Raw genomic sequence first — 21,010 nt, 5'->3', positions numbered from 1 at the left:
TTCGTGTTTGTTTTTGTGATTTATACATGTCCCATGAATAATCCACCCTCCCTACCTTAAACAGGGCACTAAGGCATGAACCAAATACAATGGGGACATCTCAGCTGCCAAATTTATATTTTTTTCCCTTATACATTCACGTTTTTTTTTTTTTTGTATAATTAATCAAAGTTTTCATTATTTCAATTACATCTTTATATTTATGTTTTCGAGTCAATTTAACTCCTATACTTTGATATTATTTTTTATGTGGTAACTCAAACTTTTATTGTTTCGATTACACCATAGAATTTGTATTTTTGAGTTAATTTAATCTATATATTTTAGCAGAAACAGAATATGACATATATTTTATCATCTCATTTTATTTATTTTTTTTACATATAAAAAGTATAGAATTAAAATTGACTAAAAAATATAAGTCTTATAGTATAATTTAAATGAATAAAAAATTTGAGTTATCACATGAAAAAAAAATTAAAGTATAAAAGTTAAATTGACTTGAAAATTAAGTTTAACAATATTATAATTGAATTAAAAAAATTAAATATTTAAATAAAAAATATAAAAATGCATTAAAAAAAAATATGAATTTGGCCAAAGCCTCGGCTCAAAGGCCAATTGCATCTAAGCTATTTTTGACTAAACATAAGTTCCACGAGCTCAATGATGACTTATTGTTGCATTAAATTCCTTCACTCAAACGATGGGTGAAAGGTACAAGGCCTTTAGTTTCTGCGTTACATAACTTAATGCAAAACTAATACCTAATTTGGGGAAGAAAGTGAATTTGCATTCCATTCATGATTATGGTTGTAATTGAGTTGAGATGAGCTAAGCTCGGCTCGCCATTACTAAAAGAGAAAGTTGTGTAGCGGTAGCAATAGAGGAAAGGGTGTGCATGACGACAAGAGGAAGAATACAATAGCAATCGACGGGGCAACGACGAGAGGTAAGGTGAGGCGACGACAAAAGAAAGTAGAGCAAACAAATGTAGATTGCTGGAGAAGAAGAGAAACAAGCAGCCAAGGAAATGGGAAAGAGTGGAATAGACAAAACTAGGTTTCTTAGAGAGAGAGACCTACTTAATAAATGACATAATATTATGATGATATGTATGTATAAACTCCTGGAAAAAAAGAGAAACCGTTGGTTAAGGAAATGGGAGGGAGAGGAACATGCAAAGATGGGTTTATTGGAGAAGGACCCACTTAATAAATAATATAATATCATAATGATATGTATATATATATATATATGTTAAATAATATATTTATAAAATTATGAATAAATTTTTTAGTGTATTTATAAACAAGCCTATTTTCACGAACTAATTGTAAATTTCTAATTGGATCTACTCGTAAGCTTCTAATCAAATCAAAACACGAAAGCTAGGCTCATTTATAAATCGAGATTTAAAGTTATTTGGATTGTTCATCTTAACGAACAAATTCAATCGAAATTTTATCAAGTCAAATACCAATCCACTCATAAATAACTCAGCTCATTTGTGACTATTCATGGCAACTTCAAATATCTTGCAAAGTAGTCACGTCACGACAATGCTTTTATTTGTTTCCTTTTTCTTGCCATCTTATTAATTAAATAAAAAAAGTTGTTAGTTAGTTTGGCCATTTTGGGGTGGATTGGACTTGAATTTGATTTTTGGGTAGTAGCTGAAGTGTAACCCCACCCCAATTTAATTTGGTCACATGCAACCCTTTATTGTTCATTGGCTTCCCCATCTTCATAAATAAGCTGCCCCCAGCCCCAGCTAGTGTGCTTTTTTAGGGAAATTTTCCTTGAGAAGGTAAATTAGATTACGATCAATTAAAATTTATAATTTATGATTAAATATAAAATCTAAACTATAAAAACCTTGTTTTATTGGGACAATTGGTAGGTTTTGCGGTTTGCAAAGCACAAAATCTAAACGAAATCACTTTGGGTGGCTTTTAAAATTGTCAAATCATGAGAAACTACTAATTTTGTAAAATCACAATTTGACGGTTTAGAGCGATTCGATTTTTTCTTGCTTATCCATATTTTATATAAATAGAAAAATAATATTTAAACACTAAATTAATTATGATATTTTTTATAATATCATATATTGATAGTTATATATATATTTTGTAATGTGAGAAACTTAAAAAATCTTTCAATCATAGTTAGCCTTCGATCCAGATCTATCTCATCTTTAATAAAACTCACGGTTTAGTTACTCTACTAACTTAAAGTAAACAGATAGGTTCACCACGAGTCAAACCTTGGGGGTCTTGGTCCTTCATATGGTTATATATTTATATTGACGTGACATAAAATATAACACATTAATAAATAAATATCACAAAAAATATCATAATTAAATATATAAACAGTATTTTCAATAAATGTGGGGAGTCCATGCGACAAGAATGCGACTACAATAAATTAGCTTAAAAGTGAGGAATTTCATTATCAATGATCCATTATTGGCCGCGCTTTGCTTTAAGACTTGATGAAGACTTGATAATGATCTAAATGACTGAGCCAGCTTTCATAATCAATATACCAAAGATGTATAATAAATGTCACAAATGCGACTGTCACCAACAGTTTAAATATTTATTAATTCAAGAGCTTTCATAATCCCATGAGTCAATAATAATCCCTACATATATGGGCCATGTCAAGTACAATGCAACCAAATTTATGATCCCGCAAGTTTAAAGTATAAAAATGTCAAATTTCACCTAAAATGGTGATTTAGTTCTTGAGTATGCTTTATACATTCTGAGTTATTATTTGAAGAGTAGTAGAGTGTTTTCATTGTAAATGTTAGTATTCGCGCTAATGTACCTTATAATATTGGATGTCAAGGATTTTAAGGTTTTTTATAAAGTGAAAATTAATGAGGAGGTCCCGTTATCGGATAACCACTCTACTCTATAAATCGCAGCTTGGCCCACCTCGGGCAAGCAAGTTGGATGAGTACATCGTGGGCCGAAACCTAGACCCTTGCCCGATAGATACATGTAGATTATTAACAGTGGCATGGAGGCTGACTCGAATCCATAACTTTGCAGTACCCAACCTCCTAAATAAATACTTTTTGTTTTTAAATAAGGTGTTGTTATACATATTTCTCGCACTACTCCTTATGGGGTGAACTCGACTTGGCAGGCCGGCCCAATCGCCTAATGCCCAATAGGCACCAAGCCGAGTTTGTCGGAGCAAGCTCGCACATCGCTAAAACCCGGACTAAAATCGCGGGACCAAGCAGGCTTTAAATGAGCTCTTATCGATACTTCTAGCGAGCTTCGAGTGACGTTTCCAGTTTGCTAATTTAGCCAAGTGCACTCCCAGTGAGGCTCTCAGCTCGCTGACCAAATTGTTCAACTCGCATGACAAAGAGACCGCAGAATAACCAAAGAGTAGCGATGGAATGAGTGTTATTCTGAGCAGGTCGTTGCATGACAAGGAGACCGTAGAATAACCAAAGAGTAGCGATGGAATGAGTGTTATTCTGAACATGCCGTTCAAGCCCAATTTGGCTCCATCTTTTTTGTCTATTTCTTGGCCTATGCCAATCTTATCTTGACCTTACACCAGCCTGCAAGCAACATCATTACAGCTGCCTCTTGATATTTGTACGCCTATCTTAAATCTCATCCTTATTTATGGCGAATCCCATCCTCATTAATGAAAGTCTCGTCGGCACCATACCGCCATCTGAGTACCTCCGTCGATGCCGAATATTCAGTCTCATCGCTCGCAGACGCACGATGCATTGCATAGAAGAACATCTCCTCCTCCTATATCAGTATGCTCTCTTCAGAGCCAATACATGTTTTTTCTACTAACCTACTCCCTTACTCACTTACACACTTGAACGTCGGAGTTTTTGTAGGGGGCTAATTGCCCGGAGGAACGTTGATCGAACCATATGACACTCCTCGATGTATCTTTTTCTTTCTCTCTTTCCTTGTTCATTTGATTAGTGCAAATCAACGAATCACGGTCGATTAGTTTTGAACGTCAGACAGGTGTATTATAATATTTTTTATTTAATATTAAGACAACAGCAATGTTTTTTAGATGAATATTTAATCTGAATTTAAGTGTGTGTATACACACACATATATATATATATATATAACATATAATAAGGGGTTGATTAGTAAAGAGGGAGGTCATCAAAAGCATTGCTATAGCTGACGACCTACTGGTGGTGGTGTACTTGAAATAAGAGAAAACCATGTGGCATGAGCCCAGCAAGTGTAGATCTCTTTGGGCATGGGGAATTTAAGTATGAGAAACCAACCCTCCATTGGTGGTAGGAGAAGCAATTAAATATGGCAAACTCAATGCTCCTATAAAGCCCCCCCCCCTCTTCCTCCTCCCTGCAATATCCTCAACAATATCCTGCTTCCTAGCTAGTATCCATGGAGAGCTCCACCACCACCCGGTCAACGAGGACTCTCTGTCTGGTGGTTGTGGTGGTCGCGACGCTAGGGTTTAACTGCAGGGTTGAAGCTCGGGCTTTCTTTGTTTTTGGGGACTCGCTCGTCGATAGTGGTAATAATGACTATCTGCTTACCAGTGCTAGGGCCGACTCTCCCCCTTATGGCATTGACTACCCGACTCACCGCCCCACTGGTCGTTTCTCTAATGGCCTTAACATTCCTGATATCATCAGTAAGTTTTATATATACATTTATTTTTGTTTTTCTCTTTGTGTTAATTAATGAAATTGAATTCGAAGACATTGACTGCACGATAGCGCGTAAACTAGTTGGATGCATCATCAAGTAAGGCTTGCAAGACCTATATGCATGAGTTCTCTCTTAGATAAGTTCGAATCTCGATGCCAAATGGGACCAATTAATATAGCCTTTTTTAGATCATAAAAAAAAAATGACATTAATTAATGTGGCTTGGTTAAATGTTTATAAACTTTGCCATGCATGATATTGAGTTGTAACTTCAAGGTGAGCAAATGGGGACCGAACCAACGCAGCCGTACCTGAGCCCGCTGCTCAAAGGAGAGAAACTGCTCGTCGGCGCCAACTTCGCCTCCGCCGGCGTCGGCATCCTCAACGACACCGGGATCCAATTCGTATGTAATTAATTAAAATGTTGCTTTTCTTTTACAAATCTCTGCCATGCATCATGAATTAAACACTGAAAACTGAAAAGGTGGAGAAAATTGAAACTGCAGATCAACATAATCAGGATCGGGAAGCAACTGGAATACTTCCAGCAGTACCAAGCAAGGGTAGCTGCTCTCATCGGACCCGAACAAACTCAGGCGCTCGTAAACCAGGCTCTTGTTCTCATCACTCTCGGCGGCAACGACTTCGTGAACAACTACTATCTGATTCCCTTCTCCCCCAGATCTCGCCAGTTCGCTCTCCCGGATTACGTCCGGTATCTCATCTCCGAGTACCGGAAAGTTCTGACGGTAATTAAACCATTTTCCGACTCGAAAATTCTGTGGGAATTAATACCATTAATTTTCTTGGCTAAGTATATACAGACAAGAGAGTTAATCAGCTAAAAGGAGAGTTGTTTTGTTATCGGCAATGTTGAGCTTGAGCTCGTTGTCGCCATTAATGGCGGTGTCAGTTTCGGTCTGGTTGGGCATGCACGTACGTATGGAGAAGGCGATGTCAGACTGAAAATCATGCATTAGGGCGTGTTTGGTTGGTGGAGTGGGTACAGTGGGCCGGGGCTTTGCTTTTTCACGTGCTCATTAAAGCCCATCGAACACGGCATTAATATAATATTTTGGTTAATTTATATACCGATTTTGATTGTACAATTGTTGCAGAGGCTATATGAATTGGGGGCTCGGAGAGTTCTGGTCACGGGGACGGGGCCAATGGGATGCGTGCCGGCGGAATTGGCGCAGCGGAGCCCGAATGGCGACTGCGTGCCGGAATTGCAGCGAGCCGCCGGACTGTTCAATCCGCAGCTCGTCGAGATGCTCAACGGCCTGAACAGCGAGATCGGAGCCGACGTGTTCGTCGCAGCGAATGCCTTGGAAATGAACATGGATTTCATCTCCGATCCTCAGGCTTACGGTACGCTCTTCGTCCTCTTCCAGTCGATGCGTCTCTATCGAAGAGATAACTAATAAAGGCAAATCGGAAAGTCCACCTAACGGTAGGACCATCGGCATTTATATCCTTCAATCATCATGCCATTTGAACTCATCCTCAAACGATTTTGTGTGTGGATTTGTGAATTTGCTAACACGAGATTCTCTCTTCTTGATCTAGATCTTACAAACAATAATTCAAAACCTATTATACAAAAATCAGAATAGCAATCACTTTATCAGTCAGTTCGAGATTGTAGAGTTTAAAGTACTTCTTAATCTTGTTCGCCATCGAGTGATCTCTCGTCATGCAATTCACCTAGCTGACAATAGTAACTTTGTTTGTGGCAATGGACAATGAACAGGATTTGTGACATCAAAGATCGCATGTTGTGGGCAAGGGCCATACAATGGGCTGGGACTCTGCACCCCCCTCTCAAGCCTGTGCCCTAACAGAGACATCTATGCATTTTGGGATGCATTCCACCCATCAGAGAGGGCCAACAGGATCATTGTACAGCAGATCTTGACGGGCTCAACCAAGTACATGAATCCCATGAATCTCAGCACCATCCTGGCCATGGACTCTGCAACCTAATCATTATTCATCATTGATTTCTTGGCTACTCCCTATTTATTTATGATCTGTGTATCAGTTCTTGTTGTTTGCTGGCCAAAGCAGGGGATGAAGATGAAACTATTGTGTAATGTTTCAATTTTTAACAATTAGGCAGCTTTGTTTCTTTTTTTTTTTATCCTTCTACGTGTAATGAAATAACTTTCCATCATCGGTTTTTGTGCCATGAGGACGAACTTGGTTGGCATTGTTTTCGGGAAAAGTCTAGACTGCCCGAATGACTCGTACCGAGAGATTACCGACACTAAAATTGCGTGAGAAATTGACTGTAAAATTGGCGCCAAATTGAGAGCAAATTCGAGTAAGGGTTTATCAAAAGACGTGCTCTCTCCGAATGCCCTTTTGTTCCTGTATATGGAGTGTCGAAAAGCGACGTCTCAACCACTGCGACGAGAACTGGAGGTGGAGGGAAGGCCCAAACAAAGCACAGCGTTGGGCGGACGAAACCCCATTAATAAATCCAAGCTTCCACGCCCACCAACCTTCAAAATCAAAACTTCAATGGCCGCTATTTTCACTGTTCACGGCTCATCTTTTTCATTTGTCTTTTCACCCTCCTTGTCCTTATGTTGACGTCAAAGTTACAGTAAGTTAATTAATTAATTAAAGAAGCGATGCATGTTTGTTGGTTTCTTTACTGTTTAGTCAGTTGTATTGAGCAACGAAGATCGATCGGAAAAGAAAGTTCGTTAATATATATTGATCTTTTTTGTCTGAAACAACACTTGGATTGAACATGGTGAAGGAGAAGAAGCAAGCAGACAAGCATGCTAAACAAGATTAACAACATGCAGTACGTAGTCGAGTCCGTAACTCTCTTCGGCTGCTTTGTCCACTTGGGCATTGTCTTCCTTCTCATCCTTCAACGGGAACGGCGAGTCCGTAACTCTCAGCTGCCGGACCATGGGGCTCCGGCCGAACCCGGGCAGTAGTGGGGACGCCTCCGCCGGAAGCACCGTTTCTTTGTTCAGCATCTCTAAAACCTTCTGGACGACTTTGACGTCGTCGTCATCAGCGGAGTGGCGGCGCCGGGGGTGGTGGAGGTGGAGGTGGCTGTGGTGGTGCTTGTGGCGGTGGGCGGAGGAGGAGGAGTAGTAGTAGGAGGGATGGACGGGGCTGTTGTTGCAGCTGAACTCGTACTCGCGGGGGAGACGAAGGAGAGGTGGACGTCGTTGGAGCGGCAGGTCATGGCGGCGTAGTGGTGGTGGAGCATGAGGTTTCCGAGGGCTTTTCCGGCCAGCTTGCCGCGCTTGAGGAGCATGTAGAGGTCAACCATTAGCTTGCTCTTCGATACACCTTTTCTTAGCATGAAGAAGACGACTCTAGCTATGCTCCACAGCTTCTTTGCTATTTCCTGTGGGCTCGGTTCCACCTCCATTTCCAAACCCAGAGAGAGAGAGAGAGAGAGAGAGAGGGAGAGAGAGTGTTTTATTTTTAATTTGATTGGCTGCAAGGAAAGAAGATGCGAGAGTGGCAACAAGGAAAAGTCTAGACTGCCTGAAACTCTTCACTGGCAGATTTGTAATATTGTTGAGGGTGTGGGGTAAATTTGTCAAATCAAATGGGTTCGGTAAGATTTCGGTATAATTCCTTCGGGCAGTGTAGAAGAACTCTTGTTTTCGTGGGTTAAAATTTTTACGATGCTCGAGCCTTCCCATGCATCTTATAAATTTTTTAATGCTTAATAAACGCGATGCCCCTTCAACTATTAAAAATTATAGCATTTAGTCTCTCATACGCAAAATATTAAGATTTAATATCTTAATTATTTAAAATATTTATTATAATAAAACATTAACACGTGTATAAACACGTTCAGATATTGTCGGTATTTAAATAGACTAATTGATTTGTTGTACTCTTTTAACAGTTATAATATATAGTGTAATTTTAATTGAGCAATCAAAATTTTTTTTTATATTATATTCTATGTCCATATTGAACTTATTAAATTAATAGATTAATATTTTATTCTCAAACAATGTTTTTAGTTACAAAACATATATATATATATATATATATTGGTTGATGAAATGTTACCAAACACAATATATTGATTATTAATAATAAGGGTGTTTTATAAATAAAAATAATATACAATAAAATACATATTTTCTAAAAATAATATGCATTTATTACATTAAGATACACCAAAATGTCTTGGATGTGCCATTTTAGAGTTTTCGAAATGTTTTTATTTTTAAAACACCAAAAAAGATTTTTAGACAGTTTCATAATATTATAAAATATAAAAAACGCATTTTCATCTACAAAAAAGTTAGAGATGAAATTTTTATTTTTTTAAAATTTTTTTGTTTAAATGCATTATGAAATTTATGTTCATTTGTAAATTAAATAACTATTTTTATAATTTTTTATATTTAAATTTATATTTACAAAATTATCCTCTATATCTTTTATTTACACATTTTTTTGTACTTTTATGTCTTATATTTTAAAAAAATATTATTTTTTCATTTCTATTTTATATCATATTTATTTTTTATTTTATTTTTATACAACCTAAATGGTATCCTTTCTTTATAATAATTAATGATACATTTTTTATTTATACATATATAGCCCCCTGCCATTAACTTTTAAATGTACATAAAAATTGGGAAAAGAGTATTTTCATGAAAGTGAAGGGGTTTAAGGTGACATATTCTATAATGAATGGGGCAAAATGATATATCCTAATAATTTAGCCGTATTCGATCTTTTTCCGAATAAAACAGAAGCTAGGGTTCGATTTCGTTCTTCTCTGCGTTCACTCTGCCATCGTCACTGTCGATCTCCAATCCAACAGGTTACTCTCTTTCTCTACTTCTCCTGAATCTTTTCGTTTCCATTTCTGTTAAATCTGTTCTATTTCCTTGTTCTTTCATGCCTCCGAGTATGCTGTTCTCTCTCTCTCTCTCTCTCCTTGCCATCTTTGCTGTGAATTTTCGTTTAGGGTTTTCAACTCTCCGAGCAGCTATGCTGAGAACCGAAGAGCTCGCCCATTCCGTTTTCTTACCCCGTTCCCTTCCTCTATTGATTGGTTGTGCTCTGTATGATTATTTTCAGTGAAATTTAGTTTAATTTGTTCTCTTATCTACAGTACGGCTAATTGGATTTTTACTTTATTTATTTCTTCTTTGTTGAAGATTACTGTCTCTTGCTTTTTCTAGTTGCTCCATTTTCTGCTATTGGTGGCTGAGGTTAAAATAAGTCTGCTCTTTTTGGTCATGATATGGTTTATTAGAGATGGTTTTTTTCTAGTTAGAATGTTGGCCTTTAACCCTCCTTGAACGTTTTATAATTTGGTACTCGCTTATTGTTGGTTCCTGAATAAGATGGTTAATTTTATTGTTTCTCGTGTCAGATTCAGAAGTACCATGGACGAAAGCTTGTATGATGAATTTGGGAACTACATCGGACCGGAAATTGAGTCGGATCAGGAGAGTGACAGAGAGGAGGAGGACGAAGACCTCCCTGATAAGGATGATGACGAGGAAGATGTGTCCGGTGGTGAGGATGCAGGTGGTGCAGCCAATGGGTGGATGACTACCACTAATGATGTTGACATGGATAATCAAATTGTCCTTGCTGAGGACAAGAAGTACTATCCGACCGCAGAAGAAGTTTATGGCGAAGAAGTCGAAACATTGGTCATGGATGAAGATGAGCAGCCCCTTGAACAACCAATAATTAATCCAGTCAAGAATATCAAGTTTGAGTTGGGCGTTAAGGATTCTTCTACTTACGTGTCAACCCAATTTCTTTTAGGGCTTATGTCAAACCCTTCTTTGGTTCGGAATGTTGCCTTGGTAGGACACTTACAGCATGGGAAAACCCTTTTCATGGATATGTTGGTTGAGCAGACACATCATATTTCAACATTTGATCAAAACAGTGAGAAGCATATGAGATATACAGATACAAGAATAGATGAGCAAGAGAGAAAAATATCAATCAAGGCAGTTCCCATGTCACTTGTTCTTGAAGACAGCAATTCAAAATCATATCTCTGTAATATCATGGATACCCCTGGTCATGTCAACTTCTCTGATGAAATGACTGCTGCTCTCAGGCTTGCCGATGGTGCTGTCTTGATTGTTGATGCCGCCGAAGGAGTAATGGTAATGTTGCTTTGCATCTATTTATTTTCTGAACCTGTGTGCATTCTCATGCATGGACAGAGAAGTGCACAGCGAGGGAGGAAGGGATTCGTGAATTTTCTCAACCTGTGGTTCCTTGAAAAGATTCTACAGTGCTTATGGGCCATCAATTTGATTCTTGTTGTTTCATTGTGCTTTGTTTCCTTCCCCCGTCCTCCAGCATCTCTTAGTATGCTGTCTTATTCAGTCTTGATGGTGCATTGGGATTTTTGATAAGTTTTAATTCAGCATTAACGAGCTGATTTCTATTTCATTCTGGCTTTTCGTCGTCGTCTTTTTTTTACCATGCTATGTTCTTGTTTTTAAATGTAGATGTGTTGTCTTCCAATCAATATCTCTATTATAATATTCTAATTTCATATTTGGAGAGAAATAATGTATTTAGTTACTTGTGTAATTTTGGCACAATCAAAGACATTTTTGTAGATTGTTTTTTGATACCTCTAACTAATTTAATGGCTTCATTCATCTTTTTCATTTTTCTTTTTTTGTGAAGCATTTTTGGTCGTTCAATGTTTAGCTTTATTCTTTCTTAAATTTGGCTTTGGGATTTCTTGTTCTGTACTTGTTTCTCCTTTGAAAATTCTGTTGAATATTGGGCCCAGTTGTCTAGTACCATCTGTGTTGGCATCATAAAATGAAATATATATTGCTATTTCTCCTTTTGTATGTTCAAGTACAAATTCACCCACAAGTGGAGGAATGAAAGAAAACTCGTTTTTGAGTCTGGTCACCCCACTGCCTCCAAACACATATATATAACACTATAACACCCTTATGGACCTTTGAACTTTTTTTTCCCCACGAATTGAGTGTACAACTTTCTGGACTGTATGAAGACAATGTCAAATAAAGAAATGTCGGGGAATTCTGAAGTCACTCATTGTTTTCAGGAAAAAGGGGAAGGGTAAAGTTATAATCTAAATACAATTTTGAGGTTCTACCGCAAGGACTTGGTTCTCTTAAATTATTTGTATCCTTAGTTGCGGCATATGTGTAAACCTTGGACGTTTAAACCTTCACATCCAACTGTATACCTTATTTCATCATCGGCTGGCCTTGGCCATTAGTCTTTATGCAACAATGCATGAATTATGTGGCATTATAACTGCTTTCCAGATGGTTTCTTAACATGATAGCCACTGCTTGTATTTGTCACAAGTAGAAGTTGGCTATTGAAATGATGTTTTATCCTCAACAGGTTAATACAGAAAGGGCTATACGTCATGCAATTCAGGAACGCCTTCCTATTGTAGTTGTAATCAATAAGGTGATTTTTTGTCCTTTTAGTGCTCTAAATCGCACACTTATATGCCCTTGATTGTTCTGTTAGCCCTCTGTCTTGTTATTTTATTATTCAATATATTTTTTTTTCTTAGGTTGACAGGCTGATTACTGAACTAAAACTGCCCCCAAAGGATGCTTACCATAAGCTCCGGCATACAATTGAAATCATCAATAACCACATATCTGCTGCATCTTCAACTGCTGGAAATGTCCAAGTTATTGATCCAGCTGTTGGAAATGTTTGTTTTGCAAGTGCCAGTGCTGGATGGTCTTTTACTCTGCATTCATTTGCTAAATTATATGTTAAACTCCATGGTATACCATTTGATGCTAATAAATTTGCATCACGTCTTTGGGGAGATTACTACTTTGATTCTGATGCTAGAGCATTTAGGAAGAAACAACCTGCAAGTGGCGTTGAAAGGTCGTTTGTCCAGTTTGTGCTAGAACCGCTATACAAAATATATAGCCAAGTAATTGGAGAACATAAGAAGAGTGTGGAGGCAACTCTTGCTGAACTTGGTGTGACTCTCAGCAATGCAGCTTACAAACTAAATGTTAGGCCTTTGCTTAGATTGGCTTGCAGTTCTGTTTTTGGCTCCGCAACTGGCTTTACTGATATGATAGTTCATCACATTCCTTCTGCTCAAGAGTCGGCTACTGGGAAGGTTGAACACATTTATACTGGCCCAAAGGACTCTGCTATTTGCAAGGCCATGGAAGAATGTGATCCTTCTGGCCCTCTGATGGTTAATATCACCAAACTGTATCCTAAATCTGACTGCAGTGTTTTTGATGCTTTTGGAAGGGTTTATAGTGGTGAAATCCAGACAGGGCAGACCGTGCGGGTTTTGGGGGAAGGCTATTCGCCAGATGATGAGGAGGACATGACAGTGAAAGAAGTAACAAAACTATGGGTTTATCAGGCTCGTTACAGGATTCCCATCAGCAAGGCTCCTCCTGGTTCTTGGGTTCTCATTGAAGGTGTGGACGCATCTATCATGAAAACTGCCACACTCTGTAATCTGGACTATGACGAGGATGTGTATATATTTCGGCCTCTGCAGTTCAATACTCTTCCTGTAGTCAAAACAGCCACTGAGCCACTAAATCCAAGTGAACTGCCCAAAATGGTGGAGGGTCTTAGGAAAATCAGCAAAAGCTATCCTCTGGCCATAACCAAAGTTGAGGAATCAGGGGAGCACACAATTCTAGGTACTGGAGAGTTGTATCTGGATTCTATAATGAAAGACCTTAGGGAACTCTATTCAGAAGTAGAAGTCAAGGTATGATCAAACTTATACTTTCATTTGTTCTATTAGTTACTATTTTCTCAAAAGATGTGGTTCACATAGATGTTTGCTTCACTGTTATGCATAAAAATATAGGTGGCAGATCCTGTTGTTTCATTCTGTGAAACAGTGGTGGAGTCTTCATCATTGAAATGTTTTGCTGAAACACCCAACAAGAGAAACAAGATAACTATGGTATGGTAGTCGCTTTGATTTAGGATGCATTAAGAATTACTTGTTCATGCTGTGTAATTTACTATATGATTTTTCTTTTTCTTTTCCTTCTCCTTCATACATAAAAAATAATACTACATTTCAAGGGGTCTAACCCTATACATTGTGTGCATCATGTGACTATGAATTTATCTTCTAGATTGCAGAACCATTGGAGAGAGGACTTGCTGAGGACATTGAGAATGGTGTTGTAAGCCTTGATTGGCCCCGAAAGAAACTTGGTGACTTTTTCCAGACAAAATATGATTGGGATTTGCTTGCTGCTCGTGGCATCTGGGCATTTGGGCCTGACAAGCAGGTAATTTTTATACTTCGCATATCTGCAAAATGCCATTTTTCAATTTCAAATTCACTTGATTTCTGCATTATTATCTTCTTAGGTTTTGTTCTGAACCTCACATGATTTCTCAAGTCAATGTGTTGTGTTTGATGCCCCAGTTTGCTCTTCATATCTGAATGTGATTTTTGTAGGGACCGAACATTCTATTGGATGATACACTTTCAAGTGAAGTGGACAAGACACTGCTGAATGCCGTTAAAGATTCTATTGTTCAAGGGTAAAGTAAATTCTCTTTCTCTCTCGTCATTGGTTCACTTTTTCTGCCCACTAATAATTGATAATTCTGAGCAGATTCCAATGGGGTGCCCGAGAAGGTCCCCTGTGTGATGAACCCATTAGAAATGTCAAGTTCAAAATAGTTGATGCGAGGATAGCACCTGAACCTTTGCATCGGGGTAGCGGTCAAATTATCCCAACAGCTCGACGTGTGGCCTACTCGGCCTTCCTTATGGCAACGCCCAGGCTAATGGAGCCAGTATACTATGTGGAGGTAATAAGTTCCTGTTAGCATGGAATATTAGTTTTGTCTCCCTTGTTGCCTTTTAAATTCAAGCTGTCTATAACTTCTGTCATATGCGTTCTGATTTTTTTTTTTTTCTCAATAACTTTCTTGAACATAGAACCCTCATTTATTTATTACACATATGTAGTTGGTGATTTTAGCTAAATAGTGCGGTGTTTCCTTGGCAGATACAAACACCCATTGATTGTGTATCTGCAATCTACACTGTGTTGTCACGGAGGCGTGGGCATGTTACAGCGGATGTTCCTCAACCGGGAACCCCAGCTTATATTGTCAAGGTATGGTCACTAAATTCTGCAAATAATGTCAGAATTCCTCATGATATTTCTAGGAAATCGCTCAAATGATAGAAAACCTCAATATTTTTACAATGGAAATGAGGAACTGATAACATGAATCTAATGGTGCATGCTGCTGAATGCATATCCTGTACCGCCAAATTATCAATGGGATTGTATAGATGGTAATGCATTCTTCCTGCTGCATAGGTTGGAACACACAAGCGGAATTTCGCCCTTCTGCAATTAATTGTTTTCTTTGAAATCATTGCTACTTTTGGTACTTGCCGACAGATTCAATCCTTGTATAAATCTAAGAGAATACAGGCTATATGACGGTCTATATGTTGATTTCCATAACTGAATATACCTGAATAATCACTTTGTTACATCTATATTGATACTCCGTTCCTTCTCCTTGGAATTCCAGGCATTTTTACCAGTGATTGAATCATTTGGCTTTGAGACAGACATGAGGTATCATACTCAAGGCCAGGCATTCTGTCTCTCAGTATTTGATCACTGGGCTATAGTACCTGGTGACCCTCTTGACAAGAGTATAGTACTAAGACCACTTGAGCCTGCTCCAATTCAACACCTGGCTCGTGAGTTCATGGTGAAGACAAGACGTAGAAAGGTAAAACTTTTATGCTTTAGGTGTCCTGATCCTCCTGCTCTCGGTTTGCTTACCTATAGAATTCCATGTTTCGGTTGATAAAACTTTGCCACGGAATGGAAAATTTTGCTTGAATGTTTGATAGCATGAACATGCACCCAGAAAAGATGCAAATAAACATATAGTGAAGCTGGGACAAGAGTTTATTCAATTTTAATGTGCAAACATACACATTCAGGGTTAGTAAGCTGTTTATATTTACGATTGATAGGGAATGAGTGAAGATGTGAGCATCAACAAGTTCTTCGACGAAGCTATGGTTGTCGAGCTAGCACAGCAGGCAGCTGATCTTCATCAGCAGATGATGTGAGACGAGATTGTAGGCTACACAATTTATTCTTCTTGTTCCGTGTCTCAATGGAGCAGTTTTCTAGTGCAAGGCTGGGACCGTGGTGGTTGTGTTTCTCTGTAGCATTTTTGTACCTTAGGTAAGGAATTATATGTAGGTTTCTTACTTAAATGTTAAATTACCATATGAAATAGCCTCTCTGTATTGGATTCTTTCATACGACATACTACTTATGATTTTGGATCCTTTGAGGAAGAAGAGCAAACCAAAATATGTTGCATTTTGCACTCTGAAGTCATTTGATGTTAAGGGTGCGTTTGGTTGCAAGGGTGGAATTTGAGTAAAAAGAAAATGAATTTCAGGAAATTGAATTTTAGGGAAAATAAATTTTTGGAAATTGAAAATTTAATCTGTTTGATTGGTATAATTTTTTACCTAGAAAATGATATTATTTTTTATCTTTTAGTATTTGATTGGTAGTATTTTTCATAGAATTGAATAATTTTCCTAACATTTTATGTTTGATAGGCATTATTTTTTATAGAAAATGACATATTTTTTATGAAATTTAATAGTGAAAATGTATTAAAAATATTAAATTTTATACAAAAAAAAATTAAAATAGTAACGTATTTTAAATTAATTAAATTATTTTCTCAAAAACTGAAACTACAAAATTAAATTTTTTTGTTTTCTAAAGAAATAATTTATATATAATTTTTGACATATTCACTTTTTATATATTTATATTTATTAATTATTAATTTTTTTATATATTCACTTTTTATATATATATTTATATTTATTAAATAACCCTTCCCCAAATTATTAATTTTTTTACATATTCACTTTTTATATATATATTTATATTTATTAAATAAACCAACCCCCCCCCCCCCCAAACAAAACCCCCGGCCTGCCCTCTCGTCCCAGCGGTCGCCACCTCTATTTTTCAATTGTTAAGAAAATTTCATCTCTTTCAAAAAATTTGGTCGCCACCTCTATTTTTCAATTGTTAAGAAAATTTCATCTCTTTCAAAAAATTTGATTTCCTTGATTTGAAGGAAGATGACCTCACGTAACCATTAGTAAAATGAGTTCTCTAGAAAAAAAAAAATTATCAAACAATACAAAAATTAAAAAATAGTAAAAAAATTATCTTTTCCTTAAAAAATTTGAACTATCAAACGCGCCTCTAAGTGTCATGCGCTCTCAACTTTACCCCACTTGAACTGAAATATTAGTACATTGAGCCAATAAATGACCTCCATATTTGCTTCTGCATCGTAATTAGATTGGATATTTTTCTCAACATAGTGGGGGAAAATATTCTATTTCTATTTCTATTTTTTAAAAATTTACCAAAAATATTAACTTTAAAAATAAAAATGAAAAATGTAACCAAGTTTTTGAGAACTTCAAAGACTGAAAATGTACCAATTTTTTTTTCCAAGGCCCCAGTTCAAGAGTCTTGGGCATTTTAACATCAGATTGAATAAAAATTATCGACACTGTTCCGTCAACTTCCTTTGGGCTGCTGACCTGAGTCAGTAGAGGCATCCTAATAATTGGAAGCCATTGGAAACAACTACAGTAGAGTTTGACTTGGAAATGGTTAGGTTTTTGCTGATTCAAGCATCCAAGTAAAGCTTTCTAGGTATGTCAACAGTAAAACATCGATTGGAACACTTCAAATGAAAACAAAAAAGGATCCCAAAATACATAGGAAAATATTAAGAGATTGCACAAAATTCATAAAGAGCCTAAGAAGTATGGCCCTCCTCTGCGGCTGCCTCAAAGGTCTGGCCAGCTACTAATTCTGGGACATCATCGTCATCTTCCTGTGTGGCAGCTGCAGCTGCGGCTGCAGCAGCATCCGCGCCAGCACCAGGACCATGCTTCTGGAACTGTTCTGCCAGCTTCCTCAAGTTGTCCAAGTTATCTGGTCCTGTTAAAAGGAAAATGTGCATTAACCACATATTCAACAAATACCTTTTCTACCAACATGTTTTTTGGCCATTCACATCTCTATGGTCAGGCAAGAAGCATTCAATAAATTGACAAGAAAATACAACCCCGCATACCCAATTGATTAATAATTCCTGGAAGAATATCTTGCAACTCTGCAGGAAATTAAAAACAAAAAAGGTTAATAAGATATATAATCAAATTAGTACTACACCGACGACAGAGATGGTTCAATAAGGCAAATTATCTGGAAAACAGTTGAAAATGCCTCCACACTCAATCATGGGAAGGTGAACCATAAGGAAAATTACTCTCAAAAGAAATTGAAATTTCAGAATATCCCAAAAAATGTCAACTTCTGAGGAACTTGCGTTCCTTCCTCAGCTGTCGAAGATCTCATCTTTTCGGTATTATGGCCCCTAGATACTTTGATTGTGCACCTACAATCATAGCCCATGTTCATGTGGAAAGGCTACTTTGGTTCTTCAAGAGGTCAAAATGATCCTAAAAAACATCCCTTCTTCAAGACTAAGGCAGCTTGTGCAATCAAGACCCTTGCTTTGTTGCTTCCCACGGTATAATATCACTGGGATGCTTGAAATGAAGTCATATACACATGCAATCACAGAATTTGTGATCTAGGATTCACACAGTATCAAACAAACCAGCCCCGACTCCTACAAAGAACAACAGACTTTCTCCCTGGCAAAAACAGGGAGGGCTGGGGCAATAATGCACAAGTGACCTGAAGATGGGAATGATACATATGTAACATTCATATAGAGAATGGCAATTAAACTGAAAACTAGAAAAAGAAGAAGAGATACTCTTTGTTTGAGGTGATCCACTGACAACCCAAGTGTTTGCGGCAATAGAAGCTTGGACTGAAAGTTCAAAGGAAACAAGACAACTATTAGTATTTGGTGAACTAATCCAATAAGATAGATGAATAAATGGAACAGGGAATTGCAGGAACCATTGAGTTACCTTTTGGATTTACAAACTGGATAACAACATCATCCTTGAATATGTTGACTTCCTCAATGGCAGGTATTGCATTCACCCCTATTCTCTTCAGTGTGCTTTGAAGTCTTTTGTCATCTGTGGTTGTTGTCTTGTGGACAGCCTTCTTCTTCCTGTAGTTGAGAGAAGGAAGATGTGAAAGCTCTGGTATACAAGGTAAATTGCCAAAGATATAGAGGCTACACTGTCCATCATAAAGAACATATTGTCAAATACAATCATCCCTAACTACAAAAAATTGGGAAACCTGAAAGTTATCATATATCTCTAAAAGTTGCAAGCAATGTCATCTAGCATAACTGCCCAACATATTAAATTAGTGCTTTCTGACTAAAACAAAATGAGTATTTCACCACCATAAAGGTCAGTGTGCGCAGAGGCCAACAGTCACATGCTTCAACCATCAAGCTAATGATAAGATACACGATCAATGTCATTTAAAATAGGTGAAAGAGCATCAACAAGATGTTCGCATAAAAGCCACCTAAACATGGATCAGTAATCTTAGTGGCAGTTGCATCTGACAAAATACCCAACAAAAAAACAAATCCCAACAAAAATACCATGAAGAAAAGCACAATATTTAGGGATGACTTAGAACAGAAATAAAAGGTAAAAGCGTAGCATAAAAATTGAATGAATTCCACAGAATATTTTAATCATGAATTCTTCAGATTTGAGTATCTTAATTAGAATTTTTTCCAAAATGGTATCCTAGTGAAACTTTACCTTTAAATGAGTTCATAACATATTAAAGAATCAAGATTTCTAGTCAGAGAGCCACAAACCTTCTCATGCTACCCTTTCCACCGGTGCGAACTGCACCAGCCATCTTCATAAGCTTCTCTACATTCATCTGTGATCATAAAGAGGACAGGGGTTAGGAGGAGAACAAATATGTAATGAAATGCGCTTTTAGCCAACACAAAATGAAAGCAAAGTTCAAATCATCATATTTATAGAGGTAAGTTAACTTACAGACTAATCAGAACAGGATGAAAGCAAGAATACAAAGACAAAAGAGTGAACTTAAATTAAGAACATAGTTCAAGCAAGCCAAGCTCAAGACTAGGTAGTTCTACACTGAATGGCCACTACAGCATACTTCCAACAGCGAAAATACATTTAAAATAGAGTCACTGATAAATGAATCCATCGAAAGGGGTTCCACACGCCCAAGCAAATACAAGAAAACTGAAAAAGATACATAATTGTATCTTTCAAGACACGGAAAAACACGTGCACCCAAATAAAGAGAAATTCCCAGGACACAAAGCAGAGGGAAATTGAGCGAAACCCTAACTCCACCCATCAACGAGCAAATAAATACGAAAATGGAAAGAAAGAACATGAAACCCATTAAGGGAGAATCAGATCCGACCTCAAACTCGAACAAAAGGTCCATAACCTCCCGATCGGACAATTTCATAAGCATGTCAATTCAACACACGCATACACACGTAAGATATTACATATACCAGATTCAGATACACAGAGAGAGACAGATACCTTGGACGAGCTGAAGAGAGTGGAGCAAAGAGAGAGAAGAGGAGAGGGGTGAGAAACCCTCGCGGTTTAGAAATGGATAACGTAGGAAGAAACCCTAGTTCAGCCCCTGCCTTTTATACCGTGAGGCAATCTGGCACGGCGGGGGTCTTCTTGGCATTTACGTGAAACTTTGTGGGTGTTCTTGTCTTAACGTTAAATTATATGGTGGGCCCGCCACAACCCAGGCCTTCCGTAAGCCCTCTTTATGTTGGGCTCAGCCCATCACAGGGAACGGGCTGGAGCCTGAAATGTTGGGCTGGGCCATCCGGCCCAGGATGGAATGGGCTGGGCAGTTTTTGACATTAAGTAGGGCCTGGATTCACATAGAGCCTGCGGGGTAAGGCTGGAGAAGATTTTGAGCCCCACTCCTAGATGGAATTTGAGACTCAAAATGGATCCAGTTTTTTCAAATCAATCAAAATTACTCTCATAAAACTGTTTTTTTTTTCAATATATATATATATAATAACAAAAAATATATTAATACCGAAGAGCAAGAGTAAGAATTAAAATTGATTTTTGAATTAAATCGATTAATTGTGAAATTACCATTATCATAAACATAGATTCATAGATCTTACAATAATTGTACTTATCCGTTTAATGACTTTGGCACTGAATATTCTCTAAATAAGTATTATCGGGTGAGGAGACTTCAATAATAGAT

At 37.5% G+C, this 21,010-nt stretch overlaps 4 protein-coding genes across 4 annotated transcripts; 2 read left to right on the top strand and 2 right to left on the bottom strand.

Moving 5' to 3' along the window:
- Positions 1-4,222: 4,222 nt before the first annotated feature.
- Positions 4,223-6,836, top strand: LOC127796302 (GDSL esterase/lipase LTL1-like). The gene is made up of 5 exons (XM_052328375.1): positions 4,223-4,680; positions 4,974-5,101; positions 5,204-5,446; positions 5,816-6,068; positions 6,451-6,836. The coding sequence occupies exons 1-5, from the start codon at positions 4,428-4,430 to the stop codon at positions 6,681-6,683; spliced, it is 1,110 nt and encodes a 369-aa protein (XP_052184335.1). The 5' UTR covers positions 4,223-4,427; the 3' UTR covers positions 6,684-6,836.
- An 862-nt stretch (positions 6,837-7,698) lies between these two features.
- On the bottom strand, positions 7,699-8,100 carry LOC127797011 (classical arabinogalactan protein 5-like). Its single transcript, XM_052329402.1, has one exon. It carries the CDS (start codon positions 8,098-8,100, stop codon positions 7,699-7,701), a length of 402 nt encoding a protein of 133 aa, XP_052185362.1.
- A 1,303-nt stretch (positions 8,101-9,403) lies between these two features.
- On the top strand, positions 9,404-16,091 carry LOC127797770 (110 kDa U5 small nuclear ribonucleoprotein component CLO). The gene is made up of 11 exons (XM_052330911.1): positions 9,404-9,531; positions 10,090-10,846; positions 12,087-12,155; positions 12,265-13,458; positions 13,561-13,659; positions 13,838-13,996; positions 14,170-14,255; positions 14,330-14,528; positions 14,729-14,839; positions 15,270-15,476; positions 15,727-16,091. The coding sequence occupies exons 2-11, from the start codon at positions 10,103-10,105 to the stop codon at positions 15,823-15,825; spliced, it is 2,967 nt and encodes a 988-aa protein (XP_052186871.1). The 5' UTR covers positions 9,404-9,531; positions 10,090-10,102; the 3' UTR covers positions 15,826-16,091.
- Positions 16,092-17,403: 1,312 nt separating this feature from the next.
- LOC127798457 (basic transcription factor 3-like) lies at positions 17,404-20,400 on the bottom strand. Its single transcript, XM_052332035.1, has 6 exons — positions 20,305-20,400; positions 19,584-19,651; positions 18,760-18,908; positions 18,600-18,656; positions 17,889-17,927; positions 17,404-17,752 (listed from the first exon to the last, which is right to left on the bottom strand). The coding sequence occupies exons 2-6, from the start codon at positions 19,649-19,651 to the stop codon at positions 17,568-17,570; spliced, it is 498 nt and encodes a 165-aa protein (XP_052187995.1). The 5' UTR covers positions 20,305-20,400; the 3' UTR covers positions 17,404-17,567.
- Positions 20,401-21,010: the final 610 nt, after the last annotated feature.

Source organism: Diospyros lotus, chromosome 3 (genome assembly GCF_014633365.1).
Source record: "Diospyros lotus cultivar Yz01 chromosome 3, ASM1463336v1, whole genome shotgun sequence".
NCBI lineage: Eukaryota > Viridiplantae > Streptophyta > Magnoliopsida > Ericales > Ebenaceae > Diospyros > Diospyros lotus.
Note: the sequence above shows the minus strand (reverse complement) of the source record. Positions and strands in the feature narration are given on the sequence as shown.

What these genes read in the sequence shown, in the direction of transcription:
- LOC127796302 (XM_052328375.1), top strand. Translation starts at nt 4,428, where the DNA reads ATGGAGAGCTCCACCACCACCCGGTCAACGAGGACTCTCTGTCTGGTG. An exon ending in TAACATTCCTGATATCATCA is followed by an intron (nt 4,681 to 4,973) that starts GTAAGTTTTATA and finishes TGTAACTTCAAG; the next exon opens with GTGAGCAAATGGGGACCGAA. An exon ending in AGTACCGGAAAGTTCTGACG is followed by an intron (nt 5,447 to 5,815) that starts GTAATTAAACCA and finishes CAATTGTTGCAG; the next exon opens with AGGCTATATGAATTGGGGGC.
- LOC127797011 (XM_052329402.1), bottom strand. Translation starts at nt 8,100, where the DNA reads ATGGAGGTGGAACCGAGCCCACAGGAAATAGCAAAGAAGCTGTGGAGC.
- LOC127797770 (XM_052330911.1), top strand. Translation starts at nt 10,103, where the DNA reads ATGGACGAAAGCTTGTATGATGAATTTGGGAACTACATCGGACCGGAA. An exon ending in AGAGAAACAAGATAACTATG is followed by an intron (nt 13,660 to 13,837) that starts GTATGGTAGTCG and finishes TTTATCTTCTAG; the next exon opens with ATTGCAGAACCATTGGAGAG. An exon ending in CCCCAGCTTATATTGTCAAG is followed by an intron (nt 14,840 to 15,269) that starts GTATGGTCACTA and finishes TTGGAATTCCAG; the next exon opens with GCATTTTTACCAGTGATTGA.
- LOC127798457 (XM_052332035.1), bottom strand. Translation starts at nt 19,651, where the DNA reads ATGAATGTAGAGAAGCTTATGAAGATGGCTGGTGCAGTTCGCACCGGT. An exon ending in GGAAAGGGTAGCATGAGAAG is followed by an intron (nt 18,909 to 19,583) that starts GTTTGTGGCTCT and finishes TCTCAACTACAG; the next exon opens with GAAGAAGAAGGCTGTCCACA. An exon ending in AGGAATTATTAATCAATTGG is followed by an intron (nt 17,753 to 17,888) that starts GTATGCGGGGTT and finishes TCCTTTTAACAG; the next exon opens with GACCAGATAACTTGGACAAC.